This window comes from Embiotoca jacksoni, unplaced genomic scaffold (assembly GCF_022577435.1).
Source record: "Embiotoca jacksoni isolate LCO1_2020_lvr unplaced genomic scaffold, fEmbJac1.0.p SCAF_65, whole genome shotgun sequence".
Taxonomy (NCBI): Eukaryota; Metazoa; Chordata; class Actinopteri; family Embiotocidae; genus Embiotoca; species Embiotoca jacksoni.
This window is the reverse complement of record NW_027185420.1, coordinates 705,201-719,101: the sequence shown is the minus strand read 5'-3', so window position 1 is coordinate 719,101 and position 13,901 is coordinate 705,201. Positions and strand designations below refer to the sequence as shown.

The window sequence follows — 13,901 nt, the reverse complement described above, 5'->3', positions numbered from 1 at the left end:
TTTGTGAGAAACCTTTAATTGACCCGAGGTTGGAGTACATGTTTAGTTCATTGCTACTTCATTACTGAAAATTACACTGCAGCATCACATTATTATTATTATTATCATTATTATTATTTCTGTTGGGAGCTCAGTGATGTCGTATAAATCCTCCAGTAAAGTGCTCGGGCTGCTTCCTCTGCAGTAATGAGCTGCTGCTGTGGTACATCAGGTGATAATTACATGCAAAGTGAGAGCGCAAATTGAATGAAAGTTTGCCCTGCGCCTTTCACTCAATTTGCGCTGTTACAGATGTAAACCTGGCTGGTGGCGTGTTTTTTGTGCCAAAAATCTTATACCAGTAAATGATCAGTCTCATGTTGCTTTAAACATTTTATTTATTGTCAGAGTCCAATTAACAAACCAAAAACAACAAGTTGGTCGATAAATGCTCTCTTTTTCTCTCATTTATGGATGTCAGTATTGTTTTAAAACAACTGGTCAGTGTAGTTTTACTGGAGACGGTTTTCTGTGGCGGATTAATCCATAGTGAGTATTTGTGGAAGCAGGGAGATGCATGTGGGATTGAATTAAAATGAACTGCAGTGTGTGTGCTGATGGTGATGAAGGAACTTGTCAACCAGGACATTCGTGTGGCTTCAATGTGTTTTAAAATTTTGGATAGTTTTAGTTTTTGGACAATAATGGAGCTCGATGTCTCAGAGAAATAAGAGAAATCAGAATTTGCTCCACACTCAGTTGTTGTTAATCAGAAACAGTCGAGGCTGTTTGTGTTGTTGTGACTCTGCACATAGAAGTCATTGACAAGAAGGCAAATAACGAAGACTGAGACTTAAGGTCTCTACACACCGAAGGGGAGGGACGAATAAAACACAAGAATACTTTTCATACCGGCAGTGATGCAAACTTGTGACAGTTTTTCCGAAAATAAGTTCAAATAGATTCACACCAGTTCATTCTTCTGGAAATATAATAGATTCTAAATGCCAAAAATATCTTTAATAAAATCAGCATGGCCAGTATTAAGTTAAGGTATACAACAGTTAGAGGAAACTGTAGCTCCAGCTGGACATACAGGCAGGTCTGAAAAATGCGGTTTGTTTGGGAATATTTTGGATTTTAGGGCATCATCTGAATGAATATTCTCCGCCCCCTTTACAAAAAAATAAAATGTCACTTTTTACATGCCCACAACAAACTTGTAGTCTTCAAGCCCATACGAGAATACCATGATGACATCACTGTGACATCATCAGGGTTACTTTACTCAACTTTACTAGACTTCCAAGACAATCTTCCAATCTTCATTTTTCCTTTATGAGGTTGTTTTCACTGATTACAACTAATGGCATTTAAGCAGTATAACCCTCGAGGGTGTGTTTTCACATCATTATTGGCATGATAGTTGTAATATTGTGATTGTACAACAAGTTACCAACTAAATAAAATATGTAATCAAAATGTATTATTGTGGGGCAATTCACTCTCAAAATATAAAACTTTTTGTCTACTTGTTGCTGTCTGGAGATGGTTTCTCCAACTGAATAAATACAGAACATAGAAACACTAAACTGATCAGCTAGCTCAGTCTGGTTGGAACAAAGATATCTGATGAACAAAGATATCTGATGAACAGATATCTGATGAACAAAGATATCTGATGAACAAAGATATCCGATGAACAAAGATATCTGATGAACAGATATCTGATGAACAAAGATATCTGATGAACAAAGATATCCGATGAACAAAGATATCTGATGAACAAAGATATCCATGTTCTCATGTGTTTTTAACATTTTAGCTCCGTGTCATGTGTTCAAACCAAACCGGTCCAGCTAGCCGCCGCTAGGATGTTAAGTGCGTGACTATCCGTGGTGTTACGGTACGGGTGCTCAGAGCGACCAAAAAGGACCAAAAGAGACCCGACTTCACCAAATGGGTCATTTAATAGAACTAGAACAAGTAGAAACTACATTATATTACTTATTGTATGAAATTCTATTCTAATTCTATATTCCATTGAGGAGGTGGAGTTATATTTATTGTTATGATGATTTCTAAATGTACAGTTGACCAATCAGATCTCTGGTTTGCTTTATAACATGGATTATCCACTAAAAGAAAAATTTCATTTCATTTCGTTCTCTCCTCCGTCGGGGTTCTTTTAAAGTCTCGTATTTCCTCCGAGGGTTTCTTCACAGTACAACCAAACACCCAACATCCATGGATATTGGATTTGCACCTGACAGATGTAGCACAGTTTACCTCAAATTAGAAGGGCCGGATCCTTGGGAGATGCTACTGCGTTGTTAAAATAGATAAAAAAAAACACACCATCTGCCCACAGCAGGTGTGGGGGGGAACAAAAAGACAATATCCACCTCAGAGCTGGAAGAGGAAAGACGATGCCTTTGATTATGCTGGCAGGAATATTCCTACCGGGACATTACGAGCTGTTTCAGTGAAAGAGATAAAGATGGAGGATGTAGTGGAACAACAGGAAAAAGATGTCTTCATGCTGAAAGGTGTGGATAAAGAGCATCTCGCCTCGGCCTGACTGTGTTTTCAGGATCGATGCAGTCTGACTGTTTGAACATCTGCAGTGGTAATGAATTACTGCTGGAGCTCTGCTGTGCTTCCAGCTGTACCTCCGCAGCGCTGCAGAGCCTCTAGACCTCAACGCTCCCACAGCACGTCTTCTGGAAAATGTACTCTCCGCCATTATAGCTTTTCATCAGAAGTCAGAATCAAATGAACCCTCCATTCTAATTAATCAATTATGTCCCCAGAACAAGAAGTTTTACATTCAGACAAGAAAAGCTTTTTGTGATTTTACTTGAATTACTTTCCTCCTTTGAAAAGAGACACTGTGGAGAGAACACAGCAAAGGAGCTGCACATATCCTGCACTCAGGATACATATATGGACACTGCCATACAAAACACATAAATAGACATGTTCTGTCTGTAATATTGGTCACATATATTTACATATGGTCCAGCAGCTCACAAATCTGGATCCAAAAGACAGAAAATAAAATAAACAAACAATGAAAAGTGAATTGTCACCCAAAAAACCCACAAACAATCAGGGCCACACGTGTATATATATATATATATATATATATATATATATGTTGAAACAGTATACATACTGAATATATTTACATTTTTTAAGAATTTCACAAAACCAAATTTAAATTGTGGATGATTATTATGGGCTACATTGTTACACTTCTGATTGGATGTTCGGTGTGCAAAGATTAAACGGTATGGTCCGAATCACACGTTTTGTTTTTTTGCTGTTCTAAAACAGTGAGGCGAAAAGGCTCGTTACCAAGGTTATCTTCATAACCTAAACATGTAAATCGATACTGGCATTTTAAGATGCATGAATAACGTTTCAATATATACAAATTGTGGCGGTGTAACATGTAAATAAAAACAGAATGCAATGATTTACAAATCACATAAACCAATATTTAATTGAAAATAGACAAAATACAACTTATCAGATGTTGAAACTGAGAAATGTAATTTTTTTTTATGAATAATATCTGCTCATTGTGAATCTGATGTCAGCAACATGTCTCCATAAAGTTGTTCCAGGATCATGTTCACCACTGAGCTGCATCACCTCTTCTTTTAACAACACTCTGGAAACCTTTGGGAACTGAGGAGACCAGTTTCTGGAGTTTTTAAAGTGAAATGTGGTCCCATTCTCCCCTGATAGAGGTTTTCAGCTGCTCAACAGTTCAGGGTCTCCTTTGTTATAATGTTCATTTAATGATGCTCCAGATGTTTAAATAGGTGACAGGTCTGGACTGCAGTATCATGTGTTGCATAATTTAAACGGTACACATGCATATCATGTAATCTACGACTATATTATCACATAGTAAACTCTCATCTCAAATTTCACATGTACGTATATGCTGTAAACGACTCTGTATTACTTTTTTTTTTTTTTTAGATGACCAGCCTGACATTATTTCTCAACAATTTCTCAACAATAACAAAAAATATAGCAACTTTTATTAAAAACAAAAACTTGTTCTGTAAATCGTTCTCTTACTCTTGTGATAAAAATGTTGCTCTGAAGCTCAATTCTGCAAATACTTTTCTAATGAATAATAAATGTAACAATTTCTGATCAACCCATATTAAATTCAGGCTTAAATGAACAACTTCCAGATTGTTCCCGCCCACTTCTGGTTTAATCCCCGCCCCCTCAGAGCACAGATACAGATCATTTAGCAGAATTTAACATGTGAGCTGTGAAAGGTGTGAAAAGCTGTTTTTAGTTGAAAACATCCTGAATGTCGTCGGTGTTTAATAGCTTCAGTAGATTCATTCGTGTTGTTTCGATTTTTCCACGTTGACGTGTGCGGTCGTTGTTGAGCGGTTGTTGACAGGTTGTGCGTTTGGCTCCGGGACAAATAAGGACTTCCTGTGACTCTGGGGAGAGACGTGTCAGCAGAACTGTATTGAACACAGGAAGTAGGTTGGTGATGGTGGTGGCCATTAGCTGCCATTTGTATTGGTCCTGCTAAAAGTAGAAAAACACTGAAAGCAATGGAAAAATATTCAGATAGACCCCTTTGAAGCACGCACCCCCTCCCCCCCAACCCCCATATAAAGATGAGTAATGTGTGCGACGCATGCAGCCACTGGAGGAATATATTATCCCTCCGGCCCTGGGTGGCAGTGATGAATGTCTGGGACTAACTCACACAGTCACCTAGCCAGCTCCACCGGAGGAGGAGGAGGAGGAGAGAGGAGAGGAGAGGAGGGAGGGGGAGGGGGGAGGGGAGAGGAGAGGAGGAGAAAGGAGAACACTGCAAGCAGTTTGATTTCTTCACTTTTAAGTGCACTCCACGCTGACAGGACTGGGACACTCTGCCCTGAGACCACCCTCTCCTCCTCTGCTCTAAATCTGCAGGAGGATCTCCATTCTGGATCAAAGCCCCCCCCCCCCCCACTCCCCCACCACCACCACCACCACTCCACTTCACCCAAACAGCTGGGTAGCAACAGTCCCTCTCTGAAGGAGGGAAGCCGAGTGGCTCCGTCCTGCAGCGGCCATCGCAGGCCGATCAGTCAGAGACGATGACAGCTTAATGGCAGCGCTGATGTTTTATGTGCGTCGGCCTCTCAGAGGTTGTTTCCTGCCGCCCACGCTGTCCCGCCGCCCACGCTGCCCCACCCCGCCGCCCACGCTGCCTCGCCCCGCTGCCCACGCTGCCCCGCCCCGCTGCCCACGCTGCCCCGCCCCGCTGCCCACGCTGCCCCGCCGCCCACGCTGCCCCGCCCCGCTAATGTGGAACCAAACAGGAAGCTATCGACGCGCCACGCTGCCGCTGTAATTACAGCTGCATTTTAAAGGGTCGGCGACCCACTTCATCCTCAAGTTTAGATGCAGATTCATTAGCGGACCTGAGGCACTTCCTCTTCTTTAGCTGTACTGTTTCCTTTAGTGGAGGAGGAGCGTGATGCACACCCCCCACACCCCCCACACCTCCCACACCCTTACCTTTGCTGCTTTCTGCCAAACCCACTGAGCTACGACATCCTGTGCACACTGAGGTTTGTTTTCCATTTGTACACAGTTCTCGCAGCGGCCTACAGCGCCTAGAAGGTGGAGCAGGGATTGGTGCGGGTACCGGGAGTACCGGGAGTCAGTAGTAATATATGTATATATATATATGTATATGTATATGTATACATATACAGTCGTTTTTAACTTAGTCGTTTGTAACTTACAGTCGCTTGTAACTTAGAGTTGTTTGTAACTTAGAGTTGTTTGTAACTTAGTTGTTTCTAACTTAGTCATTTTTTTAACTTAGTTGTTTGTAACTTAGAGTTGTTTGTAACTTAGTTGTTTCTAACTTAGTCATTTTTTTTAACTTAGTCGTTTGTAACTTAGTCGCTTGTAACTTAGAGCCGTTTGTAACTTAGTCGCTTGTAACTTAGTCGCTTGTAACTTAGAGCCGTTTGTAACTTAGAGTCGTTTGTAACTTAGTCGCTTGTAACTTAGAGTCGTTTGTAACTTAGTCGCTTGTAACTTAGAGTCGTTTGTAACTTAGAGTCGTTTGTAACAGTCGCTTGTAACTTAGAGTCGTTTGTAACTTAGAGTCGTTTGTAACTTAGTCGCTTGTAACTTAGAGTCGTTTGTAACTTAGAGTCGTTTGTAACTTAGAGTCGTTTGTAACTTAGTCGCTTGTAACTTAGAGTCGTTTGTAACTTAGAGTCGTTTGTAACTTAGTCGCTTGTAACTTAGAGTCGTTTGTAACTTAGTCGCGTGTAACTTAGAGTCGTTTGTAACTTAGTCGTTTGTAACTTAGAGTCGTTTGTAACTTAGTCGTTTGTAACTTAGTCGCTTGTAACTTAGAGTCGTTTGTAACTTAGTCGTTTGTAACTTAGTCGCGTGTAACTTAGAGTCGTTTGTAACTTAGTCGTTTGTAACTTAGAGTCGTTTGTAACTTAGAGTCGTTTGTAACTTAGTCGCTTGTAACTTAGAGTCGTTTGTAACTTAGTCGCTTGTAACTTAGAGTCGTTTGTAACTTAGAGTCGTTTGTAACTTAGTCGCTTGTAACTTAGAGTCGTTTGTAACTTAGTCGTTTGTAACTTAGAGTCGTTTGTAACTTAGTCGCTTGTAACTTAGAGTCGTTTGTAACTTAGTCGCTTGTAACTTAGAGTCGTTTGTAACTTAGAGTCGTTTGTAACTTAGTCGCTTGTAACTTAGAGTCGTTTGTAACTTAGTCGCTTGTAACTTAGAGTCGTTTGTAACTTAGAGTCGTTTGTAACTTAGTCGCTTGTAACTTAGAGTCGTTTGTAACTTAGTCGCTTGTAACTTAGAGTCGTTTGTAACTTAGAGTCGTTTGTAACTTAGTCGCTTGTAACTTAGAGTCGTTTGTAACTTAGAGTCGTTTGTAACTTAGTCGCTTGTAACTTAGAGTCGTTTGTAACTTAGTCGCTTGTAACTTAGAGTCGTTTGTAACTTAGTCGCGTGTAACTTAGAGTCGTTTGTAACTTAGTCGTTTGTAACTTAGAGTCGTTTGTAACTTAGTCGCTTGTAACTTAGAGTCGTTTGTAACTTAGTCGCGTGTAACTTAGAGTCATTTGTAACTTAGTCGTTTGTAACTTAGAGTCGTTTGTAATTTAGTCGCTTGTAACTTGGAGTCGTTTGTAACTTAGAGTCGTTTGTAACAGTCGCTTGTAACTTAGAGTCGTTTGTAATTTAGTCGCTTGTAACATAGAGTCGTTTATAACTTAGTCGCTTGTAACTTAGAGCCGTTTGTAACTTAGAGTCGTTTGTAACTTAGTCGCTTGTAACTTAGAGTCGTTTGTAACAGTCGCTTGTAACTTAGAGTCGTTTATAACTTAGTCGCTTGTAACTTAGAGTCGTTTATAACTTAGTCGCTTGTAACTTAGAGCCGTTTGTAACTTAGAGCCGTCTGTAACTTAGTCGTTTGTAACTTAGAGTCGTTTGTAACTTAATCGCTTGTAACTTAGAGTCGTTTGTAACTTAGTCGCGTGTAACTTAGAGTCGTTTGTAACTTAGTCGTTTGTAACTTAGAGTCGTTTGTAACTTAGTCGCTTGTAACTTAGAGTCGTTTGTAACTTAGTCGCTTGTAACTTAGAGTCGTTTGTAACTTAGAGCCGTCTGTAACTTAGTCGTTTGTAACTTAGAGTCGTTTGTAACTGAATCGCTTGTAACTTAGAGTCGTTTGTAACTTAGTCGCTTGTAACTTAGAGCCGTTTGTAACTTAGTCGTTTGTAACTTAGAGTCGTTTGTAACTTAGTCGCTTGTAACTTAGAGTCGTTTGTAACTTAGTCGCTTGTAACTTAGAGTCGTTTGTAACTTAGTCGCTTGTAACTTACAGTCGTTTGTAACTTAGAGTGTCCCTCTTTACGTTAAAGTTCAGTGTAAACATTCAATAAACAATACAATTCAGCACACATGATATTTTGGTACTCACAAGCATTTCTTCTCAAGGCACTCAATGTAAGAAAGGCAGAAGATTAGCTGCCCACCTGATCCCTCACCTCTGCTCTGTTGGAATCATCATGTGACCCTATTGGCCAATGAATGAAAAGAAGACTTCTACTGCTGAAAGTAACTGCAATAACACATGCAACCACCAGGGGGATATATTTAAATAATCTAAACATCAACCCAATATACAGAACAATCTTTGAAGGTTTAGAGTTTTCTTTCAGTACCTGGACCACAAACTCTGGTTGCTGTTGCAGGAAGAACAAGGGTTTCCATGTTTTCCACATGTATAGATATACATGTATATCTATACATGTTTACCACATGATGCAACAAATATGTGGAAAAGTTTTCACATGGGAATCTACAAGCTTCAAACTCCATGAAAATGTTCCAAAACAACACGTTTCACGTGTGCACAATCACATGTATGTGATCACATGATCACATGATTAACATCATGAACAGAAAAGTAAAATAAGATCATAAAATGGAGATTTCTGAGCTCAGCCTCATGACTCTGAATCTCTCACATTCACTCTCCTCTCAGTTCAACATTTACTTCCGCTGATGTTTTTATCCCAACTGACATTTGAGAGGCTCGCCGGAGATAATGGGTCGGATCAGCTGCTGGTTCCAGGCGAGGGGATCTGGCTGGAGAGCAGGAGGTTCTGGGTGATGTGAGGACAGCGATCGTACTTCTGTTAGGAGCTAAAAGTAGTGAGGAGAAAGAAAGAAGTCTGCAGAGTCCTCAGAGATGAAGGTGCTGCTGGTTGATTTATGGTGAGCCTCGCAGGTTTCCATCTTCTCTCATGCAAACGACCCCCTCGTAATTCATAATCACCACCTACGCATGTACAGTACTAATCACAGCGCTTAATCACCAGCTTCATAAACAAGGTATTCATCTGGACTAATTGCCGTGTTCCCTGGGAACAAACGGAGGAGGTGGGAGAGCAGACGGGGTTAAAACCAGGAGACCGACATCGGGGTCCGTCTCCGACGCCAACGATCCTCCTCGTTGGAGAAATGACCCGTGCTCCATTAAAAAAGGTCAAACTAATCTCCCCGTTGGTGTCGTGCAGACGCGAGTCGTGTTCAGTGTTAGCGTGTTGATTACAACATGAAGGATGAATGTGGTCCGTGTTTCCAGCGTGATGCCAGTGATGTTCTTTACACTGAAGATGTCGACTATGGTGGAGCTGCAGCTGAGGCTTTGATTGGAAGAGTTACATGTCATTTTAAAGTAGAGATGAACTAAATAATATGACTGTTTGATTTTTACCTGAAATGACACTGCAATTAAACTTCACTTTTTTGCCAGCAGGGGGCACCTATCTTTAATGTCCTCTCTGCTGCTTTTCTGTGGCTGTAATACTCACAGCTTAATATCTGAAGTCAGTCAGCAACCCGGTATCATGGCAAAACGTGAAATAGACACGCTTTCACGTCTTACTGTAGCAGACAGAAGTGAAACCTACTGCATGCATACAGCAGGAAAATTAAACTTTTCAGAAAAAAACATGTTTTGGGGTTATTGAAGAAAAACAACTCAAGGACAATGTTGTCGCCTCCTGAATGGCAGTCTCTGTTTATATTTACGTGCGTGTAAGTTTCATGCTTACAAAATGTGAAAACTGTCGAACCTACAGAGGCCAAAGCGTGACTATCTCACGTTTTGCTGTAGTGGACCGCCGTGTCTATTTCACGCTTTGCCGTGACACCGGTTTGCAGTCAGAACACTGTCGTTGTCTCCAGAACATCTTCTGCACTCATACTGTAGGAGGACATTTTCACAATGTGAAATGTGGCTAGTTTCCACGGCGCCCCCTGGTGAGCAGCTCAGTTAGCCTGTAGTTCTTCTGGCCATCAAATACGTCACTGCGCACGTTTAAATAACGGAGATGCTGCCTGTTTGAGGATTTATTGTATTACTTACTAACACTGTTGAATTTTCCCTTTAATGAAATTATTTCTCGGTTCAGCTTTGAGTTACTTTATTTTCTAGTCAACAGTACACTTCATTGAATTTGTGATCATGGTTTACCACCAGCCTTCCTATTTTCATGCTTCGTCATGTGTACTGTGAATATTTTCCGAATTAACTTCCTCACAAGAGGCAGAGATGACCTCTGAACTCCAGACGCCCCACAGGTTCTCCAAGTGTTAATGGATTAAAACCGTTTTAAATGCACTATGAATGTATAAATACTGAGAGAAATATTCAAGGATCTGCGACTAGATTGTGACCGAGGGTGATACAGGACCTTAAGATTAAAATGTAGGAGCTGCCTCAGGGCCTCGAAAACATCCGTTTATCTCTCGCTTTGCTCATAATGACAAACAAATGTGCAAATGAAATCACCACACTGTGAGCTGAGGGCCTTTAGGGCCCACATGACGGTCTGGAGCTCGAGGTAGATGTTTTGCATTCAGTTGAATCTATGCATGGATCTGGTATATGCTTTAGTTTGTATTTTTTTGCAGCTTTCTCAACAAGAAATGAATTAACTTTTTCTTGTGATACCTTTTCTCACCTTTTAATGATTTAACGCTGATTATTTGAACACTAAATTGCAAAAGTTCCTCTTCACCACTTAAATTTCAACCTCCAATATTCAATCATTAAATTATGACATCAGTTTTTTCCGTCTTGCCTGCAGACATCCACGATGAGAACGGGTTGAAGCCCGTCATGGTTTACATCCACGGCGGCTCCTACATGGAGGGAACCGGCAACATGATCGACGGCAGCATCCTGGCCAGCTACGGGAACGTCATCGTCATCACCATCAACTACCGGCTCGGGGTTCTGGGTGAGTCCGCTGATCCGGAGCTGGAGTTCGTTAGCTGCTGGTGTTATCGATTCACCCGTTGATTGAGTGACTCTGGCTGGTTTCTGGTTGCTGTTCGGAGCTACATGAAGGAGGTGGACCTTCTTGAGCTCTTTCTGATTACATTTTTCAATCTTTGTTGCCTTTAATTAAACTGGAATAATTTGTGTGTTACGATGGATGTCTGATATCAGATTTTCCTGTCGCTCTAACACTGAATACACTGAAGCAAATCAGGGAGGTTAATCCACTCACATGTACACAGATATTTGATACACCACCCTCAGTCCTGATTGTGTGGAGGTTTCTGCCTCCAGTGATCATGCATCTTGTTTTCCTGCTGCCAATCAGCCACTAATGGTCGTGTGGGAGGTGGTTTCTCTGTGTTTTTCTGTCTTCTTCTCTCGGTTGTATTTAAGCACAGCACCAGATAAGCACATGCAAATTAAACAAAGAGGCCTACATTCGAAGCCCTTTCAATTACTTTAATCATCCTGCAGCATCAAACATCAAGCAGCCACTAAAAATTGGGCTGGGAAAATTGATCCGGTGTGATCTGGGCTGATATCTACCCCACAGTGCCGCGCATCGTATTCTGTTCCCCTCCGTGAGATGAAAGTAGTCGGGGCTCTCGCAGGGATACTTTATCTTCCCTTTGACATGAAGGTTCAGGCTCTGAAAGTCTGTCGGCCGAGAAAACGTCTGAGCGGGGGCTGATAGCATCGAATGTTTTGAAGGGAAAGAGTTTTTGAAATTTCAGCCACTCTGAGCTGAAATCCTTCAGGAGGAAGAAAAGATGTGGCCGTTTTATGTCAGAGCGGTTCCTCCTTTTCTGTTCAGCTCGAACCAGAGTGGAAAAAAAAACACTTATGAGGTTTCTCAGTTATTTTTTGGCAAATTCTCTCAAAATGTGTTATTCTTTAACGGCTGGATAGTGACTGTGAGTCAGCCTGCGAGCTTGAGAGTGATGTAAATGTGTAGAGATGAAGGTAAAAGTGCTTGTTTTTACAATCTGATGTCGGTCTGAAGATTCATGTTGCACATTCCTGAAAAGTTTCTTATCTGCAAGAAGCGAAGATAGATAACGCTTGATGAAAGTTAGAGTGACTGTAGCCATGGTTACAAGACAACAACAGTGGCGGTTGCTATGATACAGGAAATAAACAGCTGTCTCCCATGTATGTCTGGCATTTTGTTGATCATCCATCCACCTGACCGTCCTGCGTGGGCTTCGTGGTTCTTCATGGCAAACGTATACATACGAAACATGATGCTGTCATTTGTCTCGGAACAACCATTGTTTAATCTTGTGTGATGGCCACAGACTGTTTATAAAAAGAGTTCGTAGCTTCAGGTCTGTAAAATGGTTCCGATCCAGAAGTGTCTTCAGCTGCAATACCAGCGAGTGCCACTAGAGGTCGGCTCCAAAAAGCCTCCGGCTCCATAGACTCCCATTCAACTTCTCTCATCAAATCCAAAGTGAATAAAATGTGTCCATCAGTTATCTCGGTGTTGTTAGCTAAAGTCACTCCTTCTTATTAGTTTTCTGGAGGTCCATCTGAAAATAATCCCTCATTCATTAGAAAAGAAGATTCAAGAAGACCTGTTTTTGGGGGCGTGTCTGTTTGATTGACAGGTCTGTGGTGCAGTCAGGTTACAGCTATCGGTGGGCGGGACGTAGTATCGTCAGGTTTCCGATCAGATCGGTCAGATCCACCGCTGGCTCCTCCCCCAGCTCGTCCAAATATGGTCACTTCCTGCTCCAAACTGCTTGGTTGGCTTCAGAATAGCCTCAAATCTTTGTGGCAAAAATTCAACAAGATGCAGGAAACAAACTTTTCAGATTTATATTTATTTAACATGATAGCATCACATTTAATGCAGATTTGTTGGAGCCTCGTAAGCCTGCTCTCCAAGAGTGAAATGTTCTGTTGGGACAATATGGTACTATGAAGTCTTTAAGATATGATGGAGCTTGGTCATTAAGGACTTTATATGAGGAGAGGAGAATATTTTTGTTCTTGATTTTACAGGGAGCCAATGTAGATAATTTAATCTCTTGCTAAATACTTCCAGTACTGTCACTGCAGCATTTTACATCAACTGGAGGCTTTTCAGAAATGTTATGGGGACACTGTGATAACAAGGAATTATAAAAGGATTAACAAATGCATGCACTCACTTTTCAGAATCACTCTGAGACAGGATGCTTCTAATTTTGGCAATAATGCACAGATAAAAGCAAACTCTCCTACAGACTTGTTTAATATATGGGTTGAAGGATGTATCCTGATCAAAAATAATTTCAAGGTTTCTCACAGTAGTACTGATAGCCAAGGTAATGTCATCCAGAGTGACTACAAGGTTTGATATTGAGTGTTTAAGGCCAAGAATGTAGGTCATCCAGGTCTTTATGTCTTTAAGACAGACAGGCTTGAAGTTCCACTTAATAATTGGTTTTATTTTGCTTCATATATAAATATAGCTGTGTCATCTGCATAGAAATGCACATTTATGCTGTGTTTGCTAATAACAATGGCAGAGGGAAACATGTATAAAGTAGTGGTCCTAACACGGAACCCTGTGGACCTCCAGGACCAACTGTTGTATGCACCAAAGTGTAATTGTTGACAGTGTCACACATCCAACTGGTCTGGTAATCATTTGTACTACAGACAGCATTAATTAGCTAATATTTGGCTTACCTTACACTATCCTAACATCGCTAATGTTGCTAATGTTTTGTTTTTTTGCTGTAACTGTTAGCTTAAGTGTTACCTAACTTTAGCATTATGCTACGAGCATTAGCATCAGATGACAAACCGAGCAATAGCAGCAATTTCTCCAGGAAAACCGCATAGTCTAGTTTGAGGTGAGTGATGCTTCTTCTTCTTAACCAGCTTTTTGGCACAATTAGCATGTTTTATTCCTGGAGGCCATTTTGGTGAAATTATTTACGAGCATATCTACAGCTATATAAATGTCTTTTTCGACATGTATTTTGTCATTGTTGTAGAAGTCTCTTTCCATTTGTTGAGCTGGCGATGAAGCATGTGATGTGACTGG

The 13,901-nt window shown here is 40.9% G+C and overlaps 1 protein-coding gene across 1 annotated transcript in view; it reads left to right on the top strand.

Annotated features, from left to right (window-relative positions):
• Positions 1-13,901, top strand: part of nlgn4xa (neuroligin 4 X-linked a) — a 124,888-nt gene that overhangs the window by 34,825 nt on the left and 76,162 nt on the right. The window contains exon 3 of the mRNA XM_069175282.1: positions 10,665-10,817. Within this exon, the coding sequence (XP_069031383.1) occupies positions 10,665-10,817 (153 nt within the window). The remainder of the gene's footprint in view (positions 1-10,664; positions 10,818-13,901) is intronic.